The 27103-nt window shown below is 34.4% G+C and overlaps 2 protein-coding genes and 1 pseudogene across 5 annotated transcripts; 2 read left to right on the forward strand and 1 right to left on the reverse strand.

The window, feature by feature from the left end:
- Nucleotides 1–367: 367 nt before the first annotated feature.
- LOC140783780 (uncharacterized) lies at nt 368–16609 on the forward strand. Of its 4 annotated transcripts, XM_073130819.1 has the most exons (19): nt 368–818; nt 910–968; nt 1266–1347; nt 1683–1750; nt 1972–2041; nt 3872–3953; nt 4320–4384; nt 6185–7204; nt 7335–7397; nt 7490–7536; nt 8179–8224; nt 8347–8426; nt 9533–9649; nt 12301–12382; nt 13982–14107; nt 14309–14389; nt 14947–15072; nt 15573–15729; nt 16190–16609. In XM_073130819.1, exons 1-18 carry the CDS (start codon nt 510–512, stop codon nt 15642–15644), a joined length of 2595 nt encoding a protein of 864 aa, XP_072986920.1. In that variant the 5' UTR covers nt 368–509; the 3' UTR covers nt 15645–15729; nt 16190–16609. The 4 variants fall into 4 exon arrangements, with proteins under 4 accessions (XP_072986920.1, XP_072986922.1, XP_072986924.1 ...); XM_073130821.1 differs by lacking the exon at nt 12301–12382 and having other exon boundaries at nt 384–818; XM_073130823.1 differs by lacking the exons at nt 368–818; nt 910–968 and having other exon boundaries at nt 1676–1750; nt 1934–2041.
- A 338-nt stretch (nt 16610–16947) lies between these two features.
- On the reverse strand, nt 16948–19033 carry LOC140783781 (large ribosomal subunit protein eL21z/eL21y). The gene is made up of 2 exons (XM_073130824.1): nt 18618–19033; nt 16948–17392 (listed from the first exon to the last, which is right to left on the reverse strand). Exons 1-2 carry the CDS (start codon nt 18852–18854, stop codon nt 17135–17137), a joined length of 495 nt encoding a protein of 164 aa, XP_072986925.1. The 5' UTR covers nt 18855–19033; the 3' UTR covers nt 16948–17134.
- A 1491-nt stretch (nt 19034–20524) lies between these two features.
- On the forward strand, nt 20525–26599 carry LOC140783998 (uncharacterized; annotated as a pseudogene).
- The last annotated feature ends 504 nt before the right edge of the window (nt 26600–27103 follow it).

Below are 27103 nucleotides of genomic sequence, written 5' to 3' on the forward strand. Positions count from 1 at the left end.
TGTGGGTAATACATTTGTTAGTTGTTACTAGTACTTTCCTGCAGTGTGCCACAGAAAATTTCAGGCTTTTATTAATTATAAGTAAACAAAAGAAGCGAATGGAAGTTGCATCTTTCTAGCATTTGATCGAATTCTTGCCTATTGCATGCATAAGGACTGGACTAATATAACTCCAAATCCAACAAGAGTAAAAGCTGGTTGTTTTAGTATAATTGCCAACTTCTTCAGCTCTCTCTCTCTCTCTCTCTCTCTCTCTCGAAGATCCTACACTCATCCGGTCTAACTTGGTGGGACCGGATCACAGTACTGGAGTAGTGGAGTGTAACTTGCACACCTGGGTGCTTTTGCTCCGCATCTCTCTCTCTCTCTCTCTCTCTCTCTCTCTCGCGCGCGCGCGCGCGCGCCCTCTCTCTCCCTCTCGAAGCCTCGCCTACGAGGAGTTTACTCGAGAAACAACCGTCGAAAAAAGAACCCTCTGTTCCGCTCCTCTTCAAAGTTCAAGCCCAGACATGGCTTCCATCAAGAATCCCCAAACCCCTCTCCGTTCGTTCTCCTTCCAATCGATTTCCTTGCATCGGAGCTTCCCTCACCTCAAGAAACCCGGCTCTGTTCCGTTCTCCGGTGCGTTCTTCTTGGCGAATCCCAAGAGATTTAAGATTTTGAGGTCCATTGGAAGAGGCAGCGCAAACCAAAACGTCGTCCAATCCGACTCGGAGAATGGGACCGGATCATGTGGGGGAGACGAGAGGCCTCCCTTCGATCTCAACCTCGCTGTTGTTCTCGCGGGGTTCGCCTTTGAAGCCTATAACAGTCCCCCGGTTATCCCTCTGCTCTTCTTGTATTTGGATTGGTTTGGTAGGCTGACTGGTAAATTGATTTCGGTTTCTTTTAATTTTCTCTATTTTATAGGAAAATGTTGGCTGGCTTGAGGTCGATGCGGTTGATTGCCAGACGGTGTTTCTGTCCGAGTGAGTTTGGAAATTTTGTACTTCTGAATGGTTTCTAAACTTTTTGAGGAGAGTTTCTTTTAGCAGTTATCAAGATATGTGAGCCGTTTGTATCACCTTTTTTTTTATTTACCAATCTATAGACTGCTTATTTCTAGTAAATGATCACGTAATTAACCTTTCATACTTTCCAATATTTATGTTATATCTGAGAATTTTATTGAATCTGTTCTATTACTTCTACACACGATTACATTTAATGACTTTAGAAGGCGTGTCCATCTGGTTAGCATCAACTGAGACATATTACACTTACAGGTCATTTCTTCGAGAAGTTTATGACGGTCAACTGTTCATAAAGTTAAAGAAGGGTGTAGATCTTCCTGCAATGGATCCATGGGTATTATTTTCTGTGAATTATACCCCTTCTTGATAGATGTTTACTTTTTGTATTTTGATGATCTTCATTACTTCTTATTATATGAATTTTCCATTTTCTTTCATTCTTTTCCTGGAAGTGTCTGAATAATGAAATGAGGATCAATTAATTGGATTTAATATGATCATTCATAAATTAAATTTGTCTTGTGTCAATACTTGATGTACTTCATCGTCATCATTCAACTTTTTATAGAACATGATGGGATTGAGTAGAGCACGATTCAAAGATTTGCAAATATTACCTTTTTTCTTATATTATCACTATGATCTCTCAAGAACTTTATCAGTTTTCAGGGCACAAGTGATCCTTACGTAGTTCTACAATTGGAGGGTCAGGTTGCGAAGAGCAAGATTAAATGGGCGTAAGTATCTTTTTTCATGTAAATGCTAGACTGCATTGTCATATGCTTGTAGGTTATCTTCATTATTGTCATCTTCTGGATTTTTATTGAAGTCTTCGTCCATAGATGCAAGGAAAATAAAATCTATCTTATTGAATAGGCCCAGTATGATATTCTCAATCTTTTATGTTATGATTGCTGCAGTTATTCACAATTTCCCACAACTTACTTGATTCATTTAGGACAAAGGAGCCAATATGGAATGAGGATTTTACCTTCAATATCAAAACAAATCGAACAAAATTTATGCAGGTATAGATTCATGAGTAACACAAATTCTGCTGCTATCTATTATAAAACTGGATGGTGCATAGAACTTTATATCATACCTGCATCCTTTCATTTTCCCTCTACATCATGGTATCAGACTCTTCACTTATCTTGACAAGATTTAGGGTTGGGATATTTTCTTAAAGCTACTCAGACTTGTATTGGTTTTTATTGCAAAGAGCCACATACAACGAATTTTAAACATCATCATTCCATTATATATATATATAATCTTCTTTTGTGTCCAAACTTGACATGTTCGCATACTTACTAGTGTTATGTCTTTGCAGTGTTAGATTCTTGTCATCTGGGAAACAAAAGTGTTGGTTCAATTCACATTTCTATTACAAGAGAAAAGATTTAGTTTATTGAGGAGGATAAATAATATACCATTTTATCAAACTGTCATGGATATTTTTGTGATACAGGAAAAGATAATAAATTTATCATAAAAAAATCTGGATTCAAGGGATTGGTGACTTGTTTAATCTGTATCTGTCAAGTTCACATCATGCAATTAGTTTGATTATGATGATCATATTACTCATGGAATGTATCCAGGAGTTCCAAAAGATCAATAGTTTCAAAGGACTGCTGCTTGCTAGGTAGAAGACTCGGCCTTCATTTATTCTTCCAATGGATTATGTACCAACAGAATAGACTTGTCTCCATCGAGCTCATGGCCCCGATAGAAAAATGTTGAACTTATTAACGTTTTAAGTAAGTTGTAGTGAATGCGTAGTGAATGAAAGGATTATTCCTTGATATATATTATCTATTAAATCGGATAAATTAGAGATAAACTAGAGAAGTTTATCATGTTACAATTATGTTACAATCAAATAAATTAGAGAAATATATTGGATGAAAATTTGGGTAGGATAAACACAAATAAAAAATTTCCACCCTCCTCACTTTACTCACATATTTTGTATTTGTATGCAATTCTCATGTAAAACACTAATGAGATAATTATTTTATATTTGAGATCGGGTGTTGATAAGATTAATGTTTGACATCTTACATCAAACACTGATAAGTTCAATGCTTTTCTGTTGGGCCCATGTGGTGGCAACTGACGTATTCACTAGACCCCTTTGGATAATAAGTTTGGGAGGTGAACCATTTGGGTAATTAAATTTGTGAGGACAGAGTGGGCCTAGTTTGGTCAAATATTCCGAATTCATGTAGCAAATGCACTTTGAGACAAGCGGTCAAACGGTTGACCCGGTTGTTCCTTTTACAGTTAGACAATAGTTGATCATTTGTTACATGTTTGTTGTCATTTGATGTACAAAGGCATAAGCTTATGTTAAAAAGTAAAATGAACTATAATTAATAATTTTATAGAGAAAGAAAATCCAGTTAGGCGGAAGTAATTTTGACATAATGCCTCCAACAAGTTACTTATAGGTTCTGCAATAATATGCTCATGTATGAGACCAGAAGAACTAATATATGTATCCTCTAATAGGTACATCTTAAGACGTTGATCTCACCCGTATTATAGTACAGGTTGAAATTATTTTAATTAAATTCCAATCCTAACACTGGATTACAAGCAATTTGATGTTTTCTTTAAGAAGTTATTTCTCTCAGTGTCTAACCAGAATGTCTGCAGTTTGGTTAGCACCACAGGGAAGTTTAGTGTCACAACTTAACTAACAGGGGGCACAGATTTAGGCTTAACCCTCAAGGGGGTAAAATGTATTTTCACTTATTTTATATTCATCTACCATATTTCATTTGTATAATTTGAATCATTTGATTATCTTCTCCAAAATAACACAGCATTGCTGCTGATACCTTTAGATTGCAGTTTGGGATGCAAATCTTGTAACTCCACACAAACGTATGGGAAATGCTGGAGTGAACCTAGAATCAATTTGTGATGGTGAGTCTATTACTGGAGAAAATTTATAATAGTAACTATCTGTAGTTCTTCTATCACTCATGTCTTTTAGTGGTTACAACATTAAGTCTTGCCCACTTACAGCTTAAAACAACCTTCTATAGGCCAATGTAAACAAGACCATATTGATTTGCTCATTTACTATATTAAGTTTACTAAAGTAATTGCTTTTAAACAACTTTCACATGTATTATTCAAACCATCATACACTTAGATAAACAAGATATTTCCTCTATTCATCTGAAAGAGCATATCATTCAAAGAATAGCCACATTTTTGCATGCCTTCTGTAATTTAAAAGAACTTAGATGCTACAGGCCCTCGAATTGACCACATCTTTTTTCCTAGGGAACTTGCATGAGCTGGTGGTGGAACTGGAAGGCATTGGAGGTGGTGGAAAAATTCATTTAGAGGTTAAATTCCTTTCACTCAAATCGAGTAGCTTCTAAGATTTCTCCATTCAGTCAAATTTCATTTTAAGTATTTTCCTGGGCTTTTACGATCTATTACCTATTAGTACTTTATTCATACAAAGTAAAGTTGGAAAGATGCATACTAATTAAGAAAGAGAACTAGAGAAAAAGACGTCTTCTTTCTATGCACCTGGTGTGGAGAATCTCCTCTTAGGATAATAGGATTCCCTTATGTCCTCTTTTATATTATTCTGACCATTTTAATTTATGATACATATAATCATGGTCATTATTCATCATGTACTCAATTGAGTTACAACTTACAAGTATAGTAAATCAAATTTGTTATGGAATAAGCTTATTTCATGTTGGTTTATGAGGCAATAAGGTTACTTCATTTTAGTTTATGGAGTTTAATTGAATTTCCAAATTGCATTTTTGCCAATGCAGCGACAGGTGCATAGGGGTGGAAAGTATCAATTAATAGTGGATTTTTATATAAAATGCATGTACTTCCTCATTTTATAATGTAAAATAAGGTGTTAACCTACCAACCGATCTATAAGCCTAATCTTTTAGAGTAATTAGTGAATTAATATGGTTTCAGCGCCATAAGTTTTTAGTTCAAATCTTGTCATACTCATATTTTGCTAAAATTATAAAACTTCCACTCATTTAAATTAAGTCCACTTCTTGAGTCCAAAATGCCTTGGCTACAAAGTGAGCGACACTATTAAATAATAACTTAAGTTTTTAGAATAGTTAGTGTGTTAACATAGTATCAAAGCAAATGACCTGAGTTCAAACCTTGCTATGCTTATCTAGCATTTAAAATATAAAAACTTTACCTATTTAAATTAAATCTACTTTTTGGGCTTATCAACATATTTTAGCCCGAAAGTGAAAGGGAGTATTAGAATATAAATATAAAAACTATTGTTTTATAACAGTAAGTTTTTAGAATAATGAGTGAATTAATATGGTATCATAGTAGAGATCTTGGGTTTGAATCTTGCTAGACACATTTATTGTTTTAAATATAAAACTTCCATTCAATTAATTCAAGTCCATTTTCTTGGCCCTATCAAAATGTCTCAAGCTTAGAAGTGAAAAAAATATGTTAAATATAAAATATAAAGACCATAATTCTCTAATGGCCAAAATGGGTTAAGATTTTAGATTAGTTTGTGAATTAATATAGTATTAGAAAAGAGGTCCCGAGTTCGAATTGATAGGCACATCTTTTGATTAAAGAATATAAAACATCCACCTATATTTTATATTTACATCTTTGATGGAGGTCACTTTGGAATGTTCCAGGAGCTTGTCTCCCCTAACCTTGTATCTGGCTGATTGAAGGAGAAATTTCCTATATATTTATACATTCATCTTACTTAAATTTTCATGTTTCTTACTTGGCATAGTACTTTCAATGGCATGATAATTCTGCTCTCCTTGATACCTTTCTCTTTTCTTGCAATTTATATATCCTTTTCTACTTATTATCTTTATATCTGATAGATATCTTCATTGATTTTGTAAGTATCCACGAGAGGCATCAATTCCACCATTATATAGAAGAAAAGATTAGGCAATTTTCGTAATTTTACTGTACTCAATTTTCTTCTTGTCGGCTGTCCATGTGTTGGGCTAATTCCTTTGGAAGAGCAGATTTATTGTGCAAAGAGAGGATATCTGGTGTTGATATCTCATGTTTTTCTTTGAAATCAGATATCCATCTGCCGGGAATTTTGCAAGGCTAAGTAATTACAAAGACTATTTTTAATTTGGTCCTTCCAGGTAAAGTATAGGAGCTATGAGCAAATTGAAAGAGATAGGCAGTGGTGGAGAATACCTTTTGTTTCGGATTTTCTCACAAAAAGCAGTTTAGGATCTGTTCTTAAGATGGTTATCGGATCTGAAAGTGTAAATGCTAGTGAATTTGTGAAGTCTGCATTTGGGCAATTAAGTTCCTTCACCTATACTTACCTTCAAATACCGTCCTCTTCTGACAGTGATATTGATGAATCAAAAGAATCTGAAAAATCTTTTAGTACATTGGTTGAATCAGAGGAAGTTTCAAAACAGATAAGCAATTTAGAAAGCTCTGTACATAGTCCAAGACATGACAGATCACCACCTTTTGAAATTGATGGTGATGAGAGTACCCTATTGGAAAGAAAAGTTGATTCATCTTCACCATCAGAAGAATACTTTTGGAAAGCTTTTGGTGAAATAATCAACAAAACAGTCCTTCAGAGGTTTGGGTTTTCTCTTCCTGAGATCAAAATGTGGGATGAATTCGACTTACTTAATACATTGAGTTTGCAATCACGTAAAATTGCAGAAAAGGAGTATGTAGAATCTGGACTTGCAACCATGGAAACTACAGATAATAAAACTAAGAATGACCTCTCATCCACAACAGATGAGAATTCATCTTCCCTTTTGGACATTAAAAAAGTCTCCTGGGATGTGTTGCGTCAAACAGAAACTATTTTTGGAGCATTGATGGTGCTCTCTGCACCCCTGTCTCAACAAAAAAATGACTCACCTGTGGTGTTGGAAGAGAACAAAAAGGATTCTTGCTTAACAAAGGAACAAATTGCCGGACATTCCATGAATATGGCAGGACTCCCTGCCATAGAAGAATCATTAGTAGATACACGAAAAGCAGAGGAGATGAGGCAATTGTTCTCAAGTGCTGAGAGTGCTATGGAGGCCTGGGCTATGCTTGCTACTTCTTTGGGCCGTAAAAGTTTTATCAAATCTGACTTTGAGAAGATATGTTTTCTTGATAATGTTTCTACAGACACACAGGTACATTATATTAGACTGTGTACTGATAGAAGTCACCTGCTCTTCATTCTCACAACCTTGAGGTTACAAATGAATTTAAGGCATTATCTTTTCATTTGATACATGAGATATGATAATGAAAGAGCTGCAGGTAGCTATCTGGCGTGATCCTTTGCGTAGAAGACTGGTTATTGCTTTCAGAGGCACTGAACAAGTATGTATAAACTTGTAAGCTTTTCCATTTGTTCTATAATAAAAAGATGGGTGAAGTTTAGATTCTCTAATAGCTCACTTTTCCTTGAACAGACAAAATGGAAGGATTTGCAAACTGATCTGATGCTTGCTCCTTCTGGGTAAAGCTCATCATATAACAGAATCACTTTTCCTTTAACACTCAATTGAGCGCAAAATGGAATTGTCTCTCATCACACCCTCTTTCTGTCTTTATTTTGGTTTACACTTTGTCTTTCACTATTTTTTGTTCAACCCCTATATTTTATCATTAAATTACAAAACACCTTGAGATCCTCACAGTTGTCATTAAATTTCCTAAAAAGCACTGACTAGTGTGTTTTCGGTGATTTAGTGATAAAGAAAAATGCACTGACTAGTGTGTTTTCGGTGATTTAGTGATAACGAAAAATGCAGGGGTCGACCAAATATTGCAAAAGATGGTGAGACTGCGATAAACACACAAGGCAGCATGTGGAATGGAAAATTTCCTAAATTTAATCTCCTTTTCCATTAATTGACAATATAGATATATGGAAAGAATGATATACAATCCATATAGGGTAGTAAGGCATAATACATATAATCAACTAGAAAGCACAATTAGTGCTTTACATCATGAAATGAGTAAGCTTGTCTCCTAACCTTCATGATGTAAAGCTTGTTTCCTAACCTTTCGATGCCAATTCATAATTTTGGTTGTCTGATGTTTTCCGGAAATAATCATAGAATCCGATCTGAATTGCTATGGTTAAATGATGCAGGCTAAACCCTGAGAGACTAGGTGGTGACTTTAAACAGGAAGTTCAAGTAAGTTGTGGATTCATCCCTAGTTTTTTTTTTTTTTTTTTTTTTTTTTGAGTAGGTTTGTTTGAGCATCCGTTGAGTTATTGCCATGTTTTATCAAGATCTTATTTTTTTGGATTTACCAGGTTCACAGTGGATTCTTAAATGCTTATGACTCCATCAGGAATAGGATCATGACACTTGTTAAATTTTCAGTAGGATATATGTAAGTGATACTCTACAAAACTCAGTCAAAAGGTGTAGTGTATATCATAATAATTGGCAATTAAGTTTTAACATCAACTCAGTAAAGGTGATTTACTGATAGCATAATTGTTCTATGATTTTCTTGATGGAATTTTCTTCCAAATTATTATGCTCAGCCTTATGTTCACCAGTTCAAAGTTCAAACAGATGTCTTTGCTTCCTATTTGTGTAGAAGAGTCTTTCTTTGTGAACTTGACTGTTGCTGCCTGAAGCTAGATTTCAATTTTGTTAGTAGGCATTCACTCTGCTAGGTTTCGTCAATAGTAGTTAATTTTCTTATCTTTAAGTGTAAAGATAGGAAAGAGCTTACTGCTCAGAAAGCAAAAAGTAGATTTCGAATATAATCCTGTAGATTGGTCTTGTTCATTTTTAAATCCTCCTTCAAAGCTTTATCCTACTTTGCACTCCTCTATTTTTTTTTAAATTTTTTTGTTACTCTTTATTTGCATATCCCCTCTCTCTCTCTCTCTCTCTCTCTCTCTCTCTCTCTCTCTCTCGGAATGGAATGGAAGAGAAAGATGCAATTATTCCTTTTGCTTCCAAACATTTCCTACTTGTAGGCATTGATATCCAATATTGTGACGGAGTTTTGGGAAGAGTAAATAGTTTATTGTTACTTTGCTTGGAATAAACCTTGAATCCCCTTTACGGCACAATACTGTATTATTGTGCATTGAAAGCGTCTTCCTTTACTTGTTCTAATGTAGGACATATGTTGCATGGAACATTCGAATTCTCATGTAATAAATGTAACAAATCAATCAATACTCAAACTGTATCTTTCTGTTTCAGTAGTGCATTATCTGTGCACATATAAGATGGTATAGTACTTGATAATTTCAGGTGAAACCTCATTTGTAAGATCTATAGGCTGCAAAATATATGCAGAAGAAAGAACTAAAACAATAACATGCTTAACATGTAAGATAACAGAAACTTCGCACCGAGAAATATGAAATTGTATACATAGATTCACTGTTTCATTCTCCTTACAAATATTTCATGTATAATTGTCATTAGCCTTGTTTATTTCTAAATGGCTGATGAAATATGTTTCCATGACAGTGTTGATGACGACATAGAAATCTTACCGAAGTGGCATGTCTATGTCACTGGACATAGTTTAGGTGGAGCACTAGCCACTCTTATGGCCCTTGAACTTTCATCAAGCCGAATGGCCAAGTGAGTCAAAATTCCTTCTTATTTGAACTTCTGAAACCCTTATTTTGTTTTATGTTATTACTGAGAACGAATTAGCTGTTATAAAGCTACTACTACATACTGAATCACTATGTTCTGGAGCTGATAGTTTGTTGAATAAGCACACATGGAAAAACAGGTCTATTTAAGTTTAAACATGTAATATGCAACCAATTTGGAGTCCTATTGAAGCCTCGATTCCTGGTTCTTTTTAATTTAGTCCTTAGACCAGATCTAAATTGCATCTCTGTTCTCTCGGCCTTATCCTACTAACCAGGTCTTAAATTATGATTCTTATCATGCTCAAGATATTTTTAACTGCATTTGAGGTAAGAAAGTTATTCAACATTTACGTTTTTCTGGTTTGCACTTCATCACTGATATGAAAAGAGGTTACCAGTGGTTTTTATTTTTCCATACCTCAATTGGTGTCATTTGCATACCATCATATTCTGCCCACTTGGGTGTCTAACTTTAGCTCTATGCTCATTTATATTCATTGCAGTCCTTATTATGGCACACTGGGAAAAGATTTCTATAGTATCACATCTAACCTCTCAAACCTTTTGAATCATATTTTTGCTTTTTTTTCTTCTAACTGGCATTCCTGCTAGGAGCTCACCAAGACATCAACTACTCTAAAAGTTTAAACTATTTTTATATTTTATATTTAAAAACTCCTCACTTCTAGGCATGAGACGTTATGACGGACTCAAGAAGTGAACTTTGACTTAAATGGGTAGAGGTTTATTTCAAAAGAATAATTGACAATGTAGGTATGGTGGGATTCGAAGTCAAACACCTCATGCTGTGATACTATATTAACTTTTGATGGGCTCAAGAAATAAACTTGATTTAAATGGGTAGAGGTTTATTTAAAAATTATAATAAATTGACAACATATGTTTCATGGGATTTGAAGTTAAATACCTCATGCTCTGAGATCATGTTGACTCACTAACTACTTTATAAGCTTAAACTATTAGAGACAGTGATTTTTATATTCCCACACCTATAAATTTGGGACTGCATCCACATTGTTTTGTTCAAAATAATATTCAAATATTATTCTTTTGTACTTCTAAGATCTCAATAAATATTAAAGGACAAATTTCTTTCTTCTAAACTTAATGCGTTCCAATTGTGTTTAGATTACCAAAACAACTTCCAAGTAATGATTGCCTTATTTTATGCTAAACCAACGCAGAGTGGATCAGCAGATAGAATGTTGCACTATGCCACCATGCGAGTTTTTGGTCAATTGATAATCAAGTAGCCAAACTTGCCCATTCAGTGGAACACTTTGTTTTACCATGTATTAGTTTTTTGATGCCTTTGATAGTACACTGCCTGCCGTCTAAACAGTAGCATGTTGAATACATCAAGGAAATCCCTAAAGCTTCAAAGTTCTAACATAGATGAGTCCAATGGTTATCAAGAACTTGTCTTTGGTGGAATGTGTAAATAAGGACCACAAGGACATATTGGTCCAGATCTTATTCCACATGACTTTCTCATGCCAAGTTGCTGATATCAAAAGATTGTAATATATAACTCATGGTTTTCCTCTTAATTCTTAAGTCGAATCAAGTTTGTTTAAGATGAATTACCTAATGATGCCAAGAAAGTCAATCAGTTGTATTATGTATGAGAATAGTTATAGTTTATGATGCAATGCATTGAAAAGAATAATGCATTTTCAATCAATGTAGTTAGATTGACAATCAAAACTAGGAATCCAATATAAATTACATATAACTTTCTTCTAAAAATGCATTTTCAATTAAACTTGTGTTAAGTTATTATTTGAATATTTCATATGCTTCAAGCAAATTACTATTGGACATTATATTTCATTGGTTATAGAGGCTGAGGCATATTTTGACCCAAAATGTCTTCTTTGCCTTCAGCAAATTACTAGAAGTTCCCTGAAGGAAATGAGTCTCTTCTTGATTGGACTTTATATTTTATTAATTATAGAGGCTGAGGCATATTTTGACCCAAAAAATTGTCTTTTTCGCTCTTCTTCTTTCCCTATTTGGTCATTCAACTGGTTCAAGTTGTCATGCTTTTGTACAGAACAAATAGGTTGTAAAGTGCTATGTCACACAATAAGTATTGTGCTAATAAACAAGCATCAGAAAAATATGCCAGTTTTAGAAAATTTCTTTTTATGTTAAGAGCGATTCTCTAATTAATTTTTTGTTAAGAAAAATAAATCATTTACATACAGAAAGCACAAATAATGACAGTTTGTTAGAGATCTGCAAGTTGCAGGCAGTAGCTGTTCCTTTTCGCTGTCACATAGCATGTCTTTCTGATATTCTGAATTTCTAATGCATCTGCGATGTCCATGGTATGTGGATATGCTTAACAATGATGTAATTCCCACAGTAAGCGATATCAGATTATTTTCACTTTCTAGTTTCCTCGTATAATTATGTATAGCTTAAGAAGTCATGTAAGATACATGATCCTTCCACGTAGCCTAACATGATCATAGCAAATAAATTTTTATATCTGACTTGATATCACGTCTTAAAAAACTGATGAACGGGCATAGCTATTTTTGTATAGCTGGTATATTTGTTTTGGGATAAGATTTTTATATGCATCTTAATGATGATGTATAGGCATGGTGCAATTTCTGTGACAATGTATAACTTTGGCTCTCCTAGAGTTGGAAATAGAAGATTTGCTGAAGTTTACAATGCGGTAATGTGAAAATTATCTGCACTATATTAAAGGATACATAGCATACGTACTTTGGATTCCAGTGCCTTGATGTCCAGTATATACAATGAAATGTTTTATTTTTTCATTACATGCTTAAATGAGTTCCCTTATTTAAGTTTTTCTGATATAGTGAATAGTGAGTTGCAATTCTCTCACCTGGGTTATATATGACCGTAATACTATGTTTAAGTCAAATTTGGACCTTTGACTTACTTGCATGCACAAGGTATTTTTGCTTAGGTCAACCTTACCTCCGTAGTCCATACTAACAGTTTCATAAGTTGAATAATGGATATGATATTACAATTATGTCTTCTACAATCAAATAAAAGTGTGTAAGAAAGATTAACTAAATTATTGTAATTAGACTTAATCATTTTGAGTCATATTTACATAAAGGACATCCTAGTGACCAAGGCTTTTGGAGATGCGGGTTTGTGGAGGAAATGATGATGCAGCTTGCATCTAATACTGGAGATGATTGTGTCAAATTACATGTATATATGAACATATACATAAAATACATATAAAGATATAGGTAAGTCATAAAACCAATAATGGTTGTGCCTGTGGTGGGATAACAACTAACATGAGAGGTGTGGCACCCCATTGCCAAGTTGTGCTGACTCGTGCCGATGTAAAGTCTATTTTTTTAACTTTTTATTTTTATTTTCATCAATCATCATCAATCAATGTTATTCTTGTGCTAGGAAATAAAGTCATCATCAATATGATTGAAGATTATCGACATAAGATAGTATTTAACGCAACATTAACGTATTATTTTTGTGCTATCAAATGAATACTTTGATCCTCCCCGTTATTTTATGTTCAACTAAATATTATTTTTAATTATTAAACTATTATCAATTAATATTATATTATATTATATTATGAAGTATTCAATCATATTATGTGTTGAATAATATTTATATTTGATTATTATTATATTTTTAATTAAAAAAAGGTTATTTACAAAAGTAATCTAAAGATAAAGCTGTAATATAAGTTTTAATACATATATTCAAACCAAAAACCAAAGATTGACATGCTGAAAATTTAAAAACATTTTTTAAATATCATAATTTTTTTATTAAAACTATATTAAATGCATGCCAGTAGTATATAGGGGCATGCTACTAGCCTGCAAGGACATGTAAGGTCGTGTCGATGGTGGCACGGCACACAGCCATCATTGCATAAAATAATATTTAAATATTATTTTTATATTCAGTTTTTCTTCTTTTGGTAAAAAAGTTCATTGTATAAAGAGTAGTAACAAGAGTATATTTCTCCAGTAGCTTTAGTACTTAGAAAAGTAGCAGCTAAATGGCCAGCTTCAGTTAAACAAGAGATTCCAATAATTTGCATTGGTATTCTTAAGCTAAATGGTTGTCGTTTGAGAATTTAATAACATGTTGGAGTTTGGATACAGTTATTTCCTACTAAATTTATTAGAAGACTATAAGGCAGTTTAGTATTTTACTATCATGCTTGGGATCATCTAATGGATTTTGCTAGTCTGTGAGCATCCAACTCTTGAACAAGATATTACTTTTCACTTGATAATGTATGCAGAAAGTTAAAGATAGCTGGAGAATTGTGAATCACAGAGATATTATTCCAACAGTGCCCCGTCTTATGGGGTATTGTCATGTCGCTGAACCTGTTTATCTTTCAATTGGAGATCTAAAGGACGCATCAGTAAGTAGGCTATTCAGCATTATGTAGTTGTTACTTTAAGAACATCTGTTAGATCTGTTGATTGCACTGTCTCATTGGATGTAGTCTTGCTTTATTTTTACTTGTTCTGTAAGTGTATACTCATGCTTGAAGATTGTCTCCAAGTTCCACGATAAGTTTTGAGAGCTTTCTATGGGTGATTGATTATATCTTGTGCTACAGATAATCGGGAATGTCTTAGATGGTGGGAAGCAAGGTGATGTCATTGGAGAATCCACTCCTGATGTTCTTGTTAGTGAGTTTGTAAGTCTCATACATTATCTTTTTCCTGCACTTATCCACCCACATTCTTGAGCTCACATGGACCGATCAATATAATGTTATAAAGTAGCAGTTTATAATTTTAATATCGTACTGAAGATTCTTGTTGCACTTAGCTGTTTATACAATTGGACACTACTCAAAATAAATAATAGAATTTACACAATCTGTGAACTTCAATGACTTGTAATCTGCAAAGCAAGTCCAAAAGTCTACACAATGAGAAGCACCATCTAATATGCTTGTATGCCTTTCTGTGTTATCTTATAAATACTAGCCCCAATCTTCACGTATTAAGCTCTATCGTCATTGATTGTTGATAGTTTCAATCTGATAAATTTTCTATTTTCTCTGAGGGATCAAAAAGTTTGCTTTGTTGTCGGCCTTCTCTCTTAATAGTATGCTCTCCTTTGGACAGATATGTAACATACCTTAAGTAGCATGTTTCACTTTTTAATATATGTCTTACTAAAAGAAAAACAAGTGACAGGTTACAGGGAAATCTTAAGATCAGAATTTCTAACAACCGTTTTATGCAGATGAAAGGGGAGAAGCGGCTTGTAGAAAAAATACTACAGACAGAGATAAATCTCCTCCACTCAATCAGAGATGGAACTGCTCTCATGCAGCATATGGAAGATTTTTATTATGTCACACTTTTAGAGGTTTGTTCCTGAATATTTTCTAAAACTGCTTCTATATCTTGTTTTATTTCGAATTCTGGATTATCAACAAACTTTAGCAGAATGAGAATCAACTTTCTAAGGAGAAAAGGAGATTTGAATGTGTTTTTCGAGTTCTCTCTCAGAGATTCAATCTGTTATATACTTAATTTGTGAGACTGTGTAAAAGGCTGTTATGGGAGAGAGAGATATTAATGTTAAATCTTTTCAGAAAGATTCAACATGTTTGTAACCATTGAGTTCACTTTGGGATCTTAAAAACCCAATTTGAAAGCAATTTCTCTCTCCACCTTCCGATCAGTGTTTTACAATACCAAGCACGACCAATGGCTCAAAAGGTGTTTAACTTTTTCCAAAGGTTTAACATAAGGACTGTATTATTTGTATCTATATATAAGATTTTTTTCATTGTAACCCCCGCACATTTCTTTAACTCTACTTGAACACTTCTAATTGCCTGTCTAACAATTACACTGGTGCAGAGAGTAAGGTCAAATTACCAATTGGTGGACAGCTCTAGTTCAAATGAAGAAGGCATTTCATTGAAAGCATGAGCTCGCCATTACTGCAAGCTTGAATTTCTTGGTATTTACCTCCCATTGAAGGGATTCTGGCCTAAAGGTTCCAGAATAACAGTATGTAAGTTTACTTTCCCTACCTCTAGCTGCGGCCTTCCCACTTCTCTAAGTTTATTTTCCCTACAATCATCAGCATTTGTTTGTATATCTTGCATCTGTGTAATTGGTAGCTCTCTTGATCTCATTGTGATATTATGTTTCTCTTTGTTTCTTTTTCTCACTTTTCTCAGTCCCCTAATTCTTAGCTGTAGACATTTTGTGTACAGGAACTCTGGCCAAACTAAGTGTTTACTCTTGATCATGAGTTGACTCAAAATAACCATTACCCTAATAATTCAACAGAGATGGCTCTATTATGATTAGATACATCAGCCTTTTCACCCTTTTGCAATTCTCCAGCATCAATTTTCCTTTATATATATTATAGAGTAGTGTTCTAAATGAAGCACCTACACTTTTTATCTTCTCATATCTATACCTTCTGTGATTCTATCCTCTCATATCTATAATCTTTCTTTCAGGAATGGTACAAGCTAGGATTCTTGTGTCTAATATTGCTATACCAAGACCTTGCACCTTTTGGTGGCTCTCTCCTGAACTCCCAATTACATTTATCAATGATCAGCTGAGAAATATATGATTTTCAAGTTCATTTCCAATGCAAACTCAGAAGCAGCATAACAATTTGTAGACAGGCATGCAAATTTCATGAGGGCCACATTTCTGCAGTCGCTATTTTGGTCTTGTTTAAGAAACCTAGTGAGCTATGTAAAAAAAAAAAACACTACAATCTGTTCTCTATGAGATAGCTTTGATTCATGGATACCGCTAAAAAGAGATGAAATCATCTCTTTTACAGCATGTACAGATAGGAGTATGGAGACTAGTTCTACACTTTTTCAAATCATCTCTCTGCTATTAAAGATGTGCTGTTTCTTTTACATATGACCACAGTTATTACAAAGATAGGAGATAAACTCGGTTACTTGGAATTGTATGGTTAGCTCGAGATACAATTATAGATTATGTTTTTAATTTTAAAAACCTGATGTGACAAAAGATTTAGACCTGTATATAAACATCATAAGTAATACTATGTCTCATCTGTATTAGTGGTCTTCTGATGCTCTTTATCATTCTAACAATGAATATTTTGTTATCCTGCAATCTAAATTTCATAATTTAACATAACTAGTGAAGGTAGACATGAACTTTCGTGCAAAATAGCAAACTTCTAGCAGTAATGGGATACGTGCTCAAATGATTAAAAGAGCTTACAGATTCCAAATTTGCATATTCCATTAGAAGCAGAGATGAGAACATTTGCATAATCAACTTGGAAAAGCCAACATTAATGAGTTTCAGACAATTAAATTACGAACCAGCAACCCACATACCAAAGTGTCCTATAGCTGGGGGGCAAGACTAGGTTTATGGACTGAGAACAAAATTGGACATACAATGCCTTAGTAACCACCCTTGAGATCATTGACCACATCATAAGGAATAGGAGTAACTGTCTCCAATGTTGTCCCTTCAACCATGAAACCAGGTTTAGGACCCTCCGGTTGTCGCTTTGTGCTGATGACCTCACCGCGTGCCTTTGCCTCTGCCTTAAGTTGGTCATTCTTGATTTTCCTCAGACGGAAATCTTCCGTGCACCTGGAAGGCAGCACATGCTCCACACGGACATGAATCCTCTTCCTGATAATTCGGTTGCCCACCTGCAGATAGATATTCCTTCAGTTAGAGACCGCAATATATTCTATATAACATTTAAGCTACTCGGTGAAATATTGGTACTAAGTCCGCATATTTATTCTTCCTTTTCTTATGTCAATACGTTGCATTTCAAAAATGTAAAGAGAAATCAATCTTCTTGTATTACTAACTATTAATTGTATGCATCATAAGATTATAACAATTGTTGTGTCCAGAGAAAGAAAACCCAACATGCAAATGGCGAAGCTTCAATTTTGAAATGAGGAATATTAATCATAGTAATTTATGAGCTGCAGAACAGAACTATCCGAGATTCAGTTGCAGAATTGATGTTAAGAAAAACATTACAATTATGAACTCTAGCTTCTTCCCATTGAAAATCCACCAACTGTAGAATGATGCTAAGCAACTTGAAAATTTTAAAAATATGAAATCATTTCTAAAATATCACAGTAATGCAACCCTTTTTTTTCTCTTTCATGATTGACTCTCACACAGTTTTTCCAGATAAGTTGGGATATCAGGATCTTTTAATTGGGTTACGGTGAATTCTCTACTTCATCACCAAGATTGAAAATCAATAAGATCTTATAAGAATTGAATAATTTCACGTTAAAGATGCACAATAGACCATCCAATACTGAAAACTAAATTCACAATCAAGACGATTATTATTCCTGCTCTGTTGAATGAATAAACAATGTAGACAGAGGGAAATAAAACAACTTATCAGATCTCATCAAGTGGACACGGTGGTTTCTGTTTCAAAATAAAGTCAAGGAAAACTATTGCTGTAGGTCGCTAAGAAATTAATGAAGTATTGGGCATGATTCTATATTCAAGCTTTCACAAACATACAACCTACCATTCGCATAAGCAATATCCATAAATTGATACTGCTCACAATATGAGAAACTAGAGAATAAATGAAAGCTAATCACTAATATTGAATGATCAAAATGCACTCTGATCTATTTTTTAAGCAAAGACTACGGTGACAGCAAATACTCATATCTGCATACGGATAGAAGCAAATCACTAGCCGTCATCTCATTTCCGAGAAGGTAGACAAGTTGATAAGACAAGTTGAACAGAAGATTTAAAAAAAAAACAATGCAGTTTTAAATCAATCCCAAGACTCAAAATCTCTGTTTCTTAAGATTTTATAGCATTTAAACAAAATAGCTGCAATTAGGATTAAGAAACGAAAGAAAGAAAAAAAGATACCTGCTTGTTGATCTCAACGCCAATGGCGCGCTTGGTGACGTTCCAGACGCGGCCAGTGCGGCCGTGGTAGAACTTGTGCGGCATCCCCTTGTGGACGGCGCCGTTAACCTTGACGTCGACATAGTCCCCGATCTTGAACGTCCTCAGGTACGTCGTCAAGGGGATGTAACCCTTCTTCCGGAACGGCCGGGCAAAGAGGTCGCGGGTTCGCGAACGAAGACCGTGGCCCGCCGGCATCTCGCCTTGTCGCTCTCTGCCGCCGCCGACTTCTTCTTGCTACTAGCGATGGGGGGGGGAGAGAGGTCTTTCTAGGGTTTTGGTTTTCCGGTATTAATAAGCACGGGTATTCCGCTTGGGCTAAGGGCCGACGGCCCATTTGGTTTTCATTGGTTCGGAATTTCGGATGATTCCGATGTAGGATATTCTTATTTTGCACTCAAGTTATAGAGATCAAAAGATAAAAGAGGGTTAAAAGTAAAAATTAAAAAAAATATCACCTAATAGTTGAGCAAAGTGTAATAACAAACCCTTTCCTTTTAATAGATTATAAATCAGTAAGCTAATTATACGCTAAACAAAGGAGCTAGCCTTCCACATATAATGAGTTGAATAAACTTTCTATCCTTCATGGTCTTTTCTTCATGGCCAACGAACCTTCCTTCCCCCTCCTCCTCTCTTCCTTTACTCTTTTTCTTGTCTCTTTTCTCTGTGTTTAGTCCCTACTTCATGATGTTCCCACTCTCTGGCGCGAACAGTCGTATTGCTTAGGTTGTTCAAGTCTCAACCCACCTCCTCAACTTCGGTTCCATACCCTCCATCTGGATCTTGGCATAGCTTGGTCCCTATTGCAACTGCTCTCTCTCCTCTGTGGTCCATCGGCCATCGCCTCTCTTTTCGTAGTTACTTTAGTGTTGCTACTAGAGAGTCGTCGATGCCTTTATTTTTGTCAAAGTTTTGTTTTATTGGCTGAGATTTTGTAGTTCTGTGAAATGTTATATTTGAAGTACATCCTTTTGCCTTTGCTTATGTTTCTCAAACTTTCTTATGCTACTATTTTATGGTGCAGTCATGACTGACCGAGCGAGAGATTTGCCTCCAAAGTAGGGGTGAGATTAACTCAGATCCAACTCGCTATCCGATCCGATTCGGATTGGACTCGATAGAAAATTTCTATCTGATTCGGATACAGATTCAGATACCGATAGAGTTTTAAAAAAAAAATTTGAATACGGATATCGGATATCCGTTTACCCGCATATTATTTTGAATAATTTACAGTTTTTAGTTTGCTTATTTAAATATTAAATATTAATATTATTACTAATAATATATTATATATTATTTATAGAGATTAATTTCTCTAATTTTACATATTTGACATACAAAAAATTTATTTGTCGTAAAACTCTTAATATTTTTGTGTTATATCTAAATAAAATATTATAATATTTTTAAATTTAATTAATATCCGTTTAAAATCTAATTCTTTATTCGAAAATTATCCATATCCGTTTAGTTTGAATATAATTTTAAATTTTACTATCCGTCTAATATTCGTATCTGAATCCGTATCCGTAACTAAAAATATGAATCCGGATATAGGTTAAACCGATCCGTATCCCAGTTTTCACCCCTACTACTCGAGGTGTTAGTTTTTTCCCCCGATTTCTTTGCTCAAATGCTTGAGATTCCTACTGCTCTTGCTACATAAGTATCTGCTGGTCGGTCTATATGAACCATCAGTCTACAACACTTTCATATTTTTATAAAAAGAAACTGACCACGATTACCTTAGACTACAGCAGATATCTAACTCTAATTTCTACTGACAAAAATCGAACTATAAATCTGCAACCTTTTTGTCTTGAATTGATAGGAGCAGTGGTACGACGTGGCCTACACAAAGCATGCAAGAATACATTCCAATTCTCCGACCGGTAAGCGGCTTTCCTGTATCAAAAGCACTCTCCCTCTTTCCCGGTGCTCGTAACCCCCTCGTTAAGATCATCTTCCCTAATCTCCCTCCAGTAATCCTTCATTTTTTTATAGCACGAATTCCATGGCGAAGGCGGCCACCGCGCTCTCCCCTTTGCCCGAGAAACGAATTGGTACCTTTCTTCCCCAGCTCCTCTTGCTCTCTGTTCAAAATACATATGCAAAATCGCGCATCAATGCTGTTTATTTTATTTCAATGAGTTTGATTTTTCACTTTGAATCGAATGAGCGGATGATCTTTCACACGGAATTGCCTACATCGTCGTTATGCAGGTGGGATGCGGATTGGTAACACTGGATCACCTGGCTATTGTGGATGCTTTCCCCAATAAGATCTGGAGCAAAAGCTCGCAGGTAGTATAATCGGAAGTAATAAGGTTTGGATATGAGGCGATTTTTTAGATCAATGGGCATGCTATTCAGGTTATGTTACTATGTATTAACCGGAAAGACCGATCTTTTCTAAGAGTGATCGTTGAAGTGGAAACGGTGGGTAGTAGATGATGATGGTGATGAAGATGGTGATAGAGCCTTGAATGGTTTCGAACCTGCTAACCCATGATGGTGAATTTTATCAAAAAAAACACACTGCATTTTTCTTTTATTACCATTTACAGTATTTATCGTTCAACATCTGTAATTTTGCTTTAAATGCCTAAAAACACCTCGGATTAATTTTATCATAACAACAGTAAACAGAATAGAGAATATTCTGTTACTTTTAACGATAAAATTTATAAATACTTAAAATACCCCTTATTGACTTTAAACTCTGATTCTCAATTTATTTTTACCTTAACATAAAATGTTTATTTAAGGATATTATTATCATTTTGCATCTATAGTTATCTTAACTCATCTATATGGTAATTGACTGTTAACAAAATTAATGACACGATGTTTTTTTATGTATTTTAATTTTTATTTAGGGGTCGAATGATAAATATCTATATGGTAAAGACAAAAAAGGGAAATGTTGGTTATAGATTTCCCAAAAACCATTAACTATACAAGAAGACACAAATGTTTACATAAAAAAGCCTCCGACCAAGGAAAACCAGGGGTCGCAACAGACTGACCGTGCAAGAAAACATATAGCAACAACTTTAGTGTCCTTTTTGGCAGATCAACATTACTCAAGGCTCACTCATCTTGTGAAAACCACATACTAAAGATTGCACTGCCATGTACAATTCACAGTACTACATAGACTTCTCCAAATGTTTCCTTTACAATCTGGTTTTGAAATACTTTCTCAACCAACAGTCAATTCTCCACCACCTCATAAACTGTTTCATTGAGATGGATAGTTGCACCTATATGTTGCTTCATTGTTTCCATATCTTAGCTTCACATATCTTTTCTCTGGAGCCTCCTTGTTTCCATTTTGTCATACTTAGGTTTTTCATATGTCCAACATCTCCTGCAACCCTGGAAATTAATATTTATCTAAAATGCAAAGCAAGACCTATGGCGGACAACCTGCAATCCTGGTGCACAAGAAGAAGTGTAAAACTATTAACTGAGGTTATTCAATTTCAATCACTTGAAATGACAGAAAATTGACAATACAGTTAAAGTAAGCAGGTACAACAATGAAGATCTGTTAAACTTAAAATTGACAGGGTTTGCTTTCTCCTGTAATCTGCAATATGAATGAATTTAGCTTTATAATTAACAGCAGCTCAAGCCTATTAGGAACTTTCTTCATGTTGTTTTTACAGGTTGGAGGTGGTGGGAATGCGGGAAATGCATTAACATGTGCTGCTCATCTGGGTCTAATAGCCAGGCTAATCTCCAAAGTATCTTATATTTGTTTATGCTATTTCCTTTTGAATATATTAACTCTTTTTTGATGAAAAGGAATTAGAATCTTTCTGTTATTTTTCTGTTGTTAGTTGTATGACTATTCAAGTTGAGCTACTTCTTCTACAAATATATTTATCTAGCAGCTGCTGATTACTAATTTGTCATTTTTATTTATACATCTGTGTCTGTGATCAGGTTGCTGAAGATGATCATGGTACTGTTATTCTTTCAGAGCTTAAAATAGCTGGATTCGATATCTCTAATGTAATGGTACTCTTAATAAGTCAATCTCGTAACTGGTTTCTTAGTGTCGCATATATTAACCAAAGAAAATTTTGGCAGTCACACATATTAAGAAAATAATATATATGACAATTACATATTTTGACTGAAATGAATATTATAAACTGCTTTGCATCTGAGTCCACATTCTTTTTCAGGTTTCAAATGGTGGGGCTTCATCATTTACGTATGTGATTGTTGATAGGTAGACGTAAGAATATAGTTTAATTTACCTATTTCATATTCATGCAAAAGATATATTATTAGACATCTGCATGTTGAATGAAGTTTAGTTACTGTATCAAAGAAAATAGAGAATAACTAATAAAATGTAATAATAGCTTCTGATCAGCAATAAGATTTATGTCTGTTTGCTATTAGTTATAAGTAGCAAAGTTGGTTATTACTTTAGTTTTTTGGTAACTTCTGTAAGAGAACTCATACATGCATAAATACACCTGGCTTTCCTGCAATGGTTCCTGATGAGCTTCCCCAATCAAGCTTGCTCTCTGCCCTGGAGGGAGCAAGCTTGGTATACTTTGATGGATTATTGCATAAGATGGCTTTGGTTGTTGCACATCAGGTACCCTTTAGGCAAATATCCTTATATTTTGGTTTGGCTACTTTTGTAGTACATGATCTTTGCTAGCAATCTTACTACTCTTGTGGAGGGTAAGGCTTTGTATCGTAACATGACTTTTCTATTTTCAATCCTTTAGTTTTGGGTGTAAATGGTGATTCAATTGTTATTACTATTTCACCTTGTTCATAATTTATTTTATAGTTATCCATTCTCTAGTTTCTACATAGACTTTTAGCAGCTTAATGAAGAAAATTTATGTTTGATGCATTTATACAAGTGAATTAATTATTTTAAATTGTGTTGTTTAGATTTATTTTCTTTTTATTGGCTGGAGGATTTTGAACCAGCAATGTGCTTTGTGAAGAGCTGTTTCCACCAATCAGTGTTCACTACAAATGTATAAAATGAGATACAAACTTGTGGAATTAATAAAAGTATCAAGCAACTTTAGGCACATTCCAAAACTAGCTCTGATGAAATGATGAGCAATATACAAGGATTGACTTGAAAGCTGCAAGGTCTTATTTCAAGTATTCAAAAGAATGGTAAGGTGTTCATATTGACTGCCAAAAGAAAATAGGACACACTGATTCAATTCCCATTTTTGAGGATTTTATTATGACTTGAAGAGATGTTATGAATGTAGGTGGGCATATTTCAATTACTTGCCAAAATTATCACTCAAGTTGGTTTGATTCAAGCAGTGCCTTGCCGTTAGCACAAGGAGTCAATCTCCATATAGGACTGGTTGACTACTTTAGGTTCTAAGATGATAAATATTGACCAAGGATGTATTTCTACTTTGCTGGCTGATCAGATGAATATACCAATTCTAGTTGATGCTGAACCAGAAAGGAAGTAATCAAAATTGAATTTTTTACTCAATTTAGCAAGTTATGTAGTTTGTTCTGAAAATTTTCCTCAGGTACACAATGTTACAAACTATTATACAGTGATTTTATGGTACTTCTTTTTGTAGCTTTTGGAAACACCACAAGATTTTGACTTGTTTTTATCATGTGTTATGTTTTTTTAAACACTATTGAAGAATTAAACTCCATACTTATAATATGATTTGCTTTCTGAAGTCTTCGATGGATAAGCTTTGAATCTTGCTGGAATGCAGAGTGCAACAGTCACCTTAATACTGGTCATATACTTGGCTGATGGAGATTCTTACTGCTACATGGTGTTGATGCACAAACAATCTCAAGCCTTTAGATTGGTCTCTTTGCAGACCAATGCAATGGTTTACAATCTTCTTTAAAAATAAGGCTACTATAACTCTATAAAGCTGCTATAGGGCTTTGAAAATAAATTTCAAATGCCACAATTCCAGATCCTCCCTATGATTTGGCTAAATAATATAACCTTTTTCCATCTATATAACCTTTGAAGTATTTTTATTTGCTCCAAGCCTTTTTGTCAACAAGGTGGGGTTAGCTAAAGTTGGACTTAAAATGAGTGGGCTCTAAAGAACTGACCAACTTCTAGGAACAGATAGTATACTGGCATTTACCCTCCATAAGCTGTTTTACTTTCATCATTTGCTTTGTCTTGAAATTGATCAGACTTTGTCTAGGGCAAACTTTAGATTATGATCATTGTGCATATGGTGGCACAGCATGTCCATCTGTTTTGGCATCTTACTCAGATATCTGAGGTCCCTGAGAGATGCTTGCCCTACACTAGTTATTGCACAAGTTGTGTCAGAGGAGTGCCTGATGGCACATATTTTCTTATCTTTTTATGGTTTCATATTTTTTATAAGTTCATTTATGCTTCTTTTTTGGTCACTTGATCCATACAATGTTGTGCTAGAAAAATATGTACTTGGTTCGCCTCAACGATGTGAGTAATTATTAATTATCTATATTATGTGATATGAAGATAAGTGCACATACACATAATATATTTACATATATACATGTACACGTAATACTTCAAAATTCAAATCGTGCTCACCTATGCAAGAACAAGGTAACCGATTAACTATAAATACTAAATACACATTACAGCAGTGCTAACCGCTCTATAGTTGCCATGTCTTGCTGGCAAGGCAGTAGTACTGTTGTACCATCTATATCTTGTTGGAATAGAGGACATGATCAGGAGATGGATTCCTTGGTTAAAACTACTGAAATCAAAGTATTTCTCTTTGAAACCTCATCATATATACCACATTCAAAAATGGATGGTGTCTTTGAAGATCTCTTGTTCTAAGGAAAAGTATTATTTCAAGAAATTATATTCCAATGTACATGATCTTGAAAAAATCTCTACCATATCATTTTCAAGCATCTAAGCACTTTCTTTTTGTATATACTAACAATTGAAGTTAACATTGGCAGGTGTGGACCACAGTCCCTTCCATTCCATGTGCATTATTGTTCCCCTTGTCAAATTTTTAGTTGTGACCCTTGGAGAGAATGGTTGCATGATGATTGAGAGAAGAATATTAGATGGTGTGTTTGACTTGCTTTCTTTGTGCACATGTCCAAGGATCAAAATGTTATTTATTCTTTTCTTATATATGTAACTTTTATGAATGCGCTAATAATTAAAAAATATCATCATAGGTGAAGGTATTGAGGCAAGTGAAACAGATTTAGAGCTTGTGACTGAATCATTAAAGCTGAAAGTTGACAAAAATAATGTACTCCCAACATGTGTATCATCAAAGGTCTGTTATAGACAAGCAATAGTTTAAATTTTACTATTTTGTTCATCCCTTCATTTTGCCTATATTCAGACATTCTCTCAGGTAATCACATTCTTACCAGGACTGCAGTAAGACAATGAACTTAATAAAGAGTACCTTAATCGTGTTTCACTTTTCAGATGACTAATATGTGAAAGGTCTGTAATAGATTTAAAACTTTTTAGCACTTTTTATTAGCAGAGTGTTTCTTTGCCTACTTCCATTCTTCCAAGGATATCCTCTGATGCGCTGTGCTGGTTTTATGCAATCATCAATTTCTTAATTTTCATCTTCTCTTTTTCTTGTTTAAAAATTTACTGAATATATAGTTTTCTTTTCATCTGAATTCATAAGTACAGATACTTGATTGCTTCTATCTTTGTAGAGTATGAGGCTTTCTGCAACTGGTGTTGGAACACTTGGTGGAAGATTGTTCTTAGGAATAGCAGAGACCATACCTTCTTCAGAACTTGTTGATACCACAGGTGCTGGAGATGCATTTATAGGGGCAATACTTTACGATGTGTGAGACCTGTTAAATACTAAAGACAAGTATCCTTCCCGTTGAACAGAATTGAATCAATAGATTAATGGTTTTATCATTGCAAGAAATGCATACACAGATCCATATATAGATAGATATACCTGTGATACATTGGGAATGATTATGTTCCTTGGCACTAAGTTAATCGGTCCTATGTTAAGTTTCTTAATGGGCTTTCTAAACAAAATAATAAACATGGTTCATATTGAAACCCATGCAAAAATAATTGATGTCATTTTGTAAACCACACAACATGAAAAACAATTTTTTTGTCCAATTGTGATACTGTAGTCTGTTAGTGCTCAAACGAACATTTCCTCAAAAAAACGAAGTTGGATCTTCAGGAGCTTTGGCTGTGAATAGATTGGATTATTAATTTTGGACTTCCTGAAGGATTTTTAGGATGATGCATGATAAAGCCTTTTCTTTCTTCTTATATAACATACTTCTCTAATAATAAATGTTTTGTGACTAGCGTTAGTCTCAAATTCTTCTTGCATATCAGCGGAAATCTCTCTTGGATTCAGACGAAGCAATGAAAGGTCTCCTTCAGGAAATTTAATGTTATGAAA

The sequence above is a fragment of the Typha latifolia genome, chromosome 3, assembly GCF_019914945.1.
Source record: "Typha latifolia isolate L0001 chromosome 3, TyphaL0001v2, whole genome shotgun sequence".
Lineage (NCBI taxonomy): Eukaryota > Viridiplantae > Streptophyta > Magnoliopsida > Poales > Typhaceae > Typha > Typha latifolia.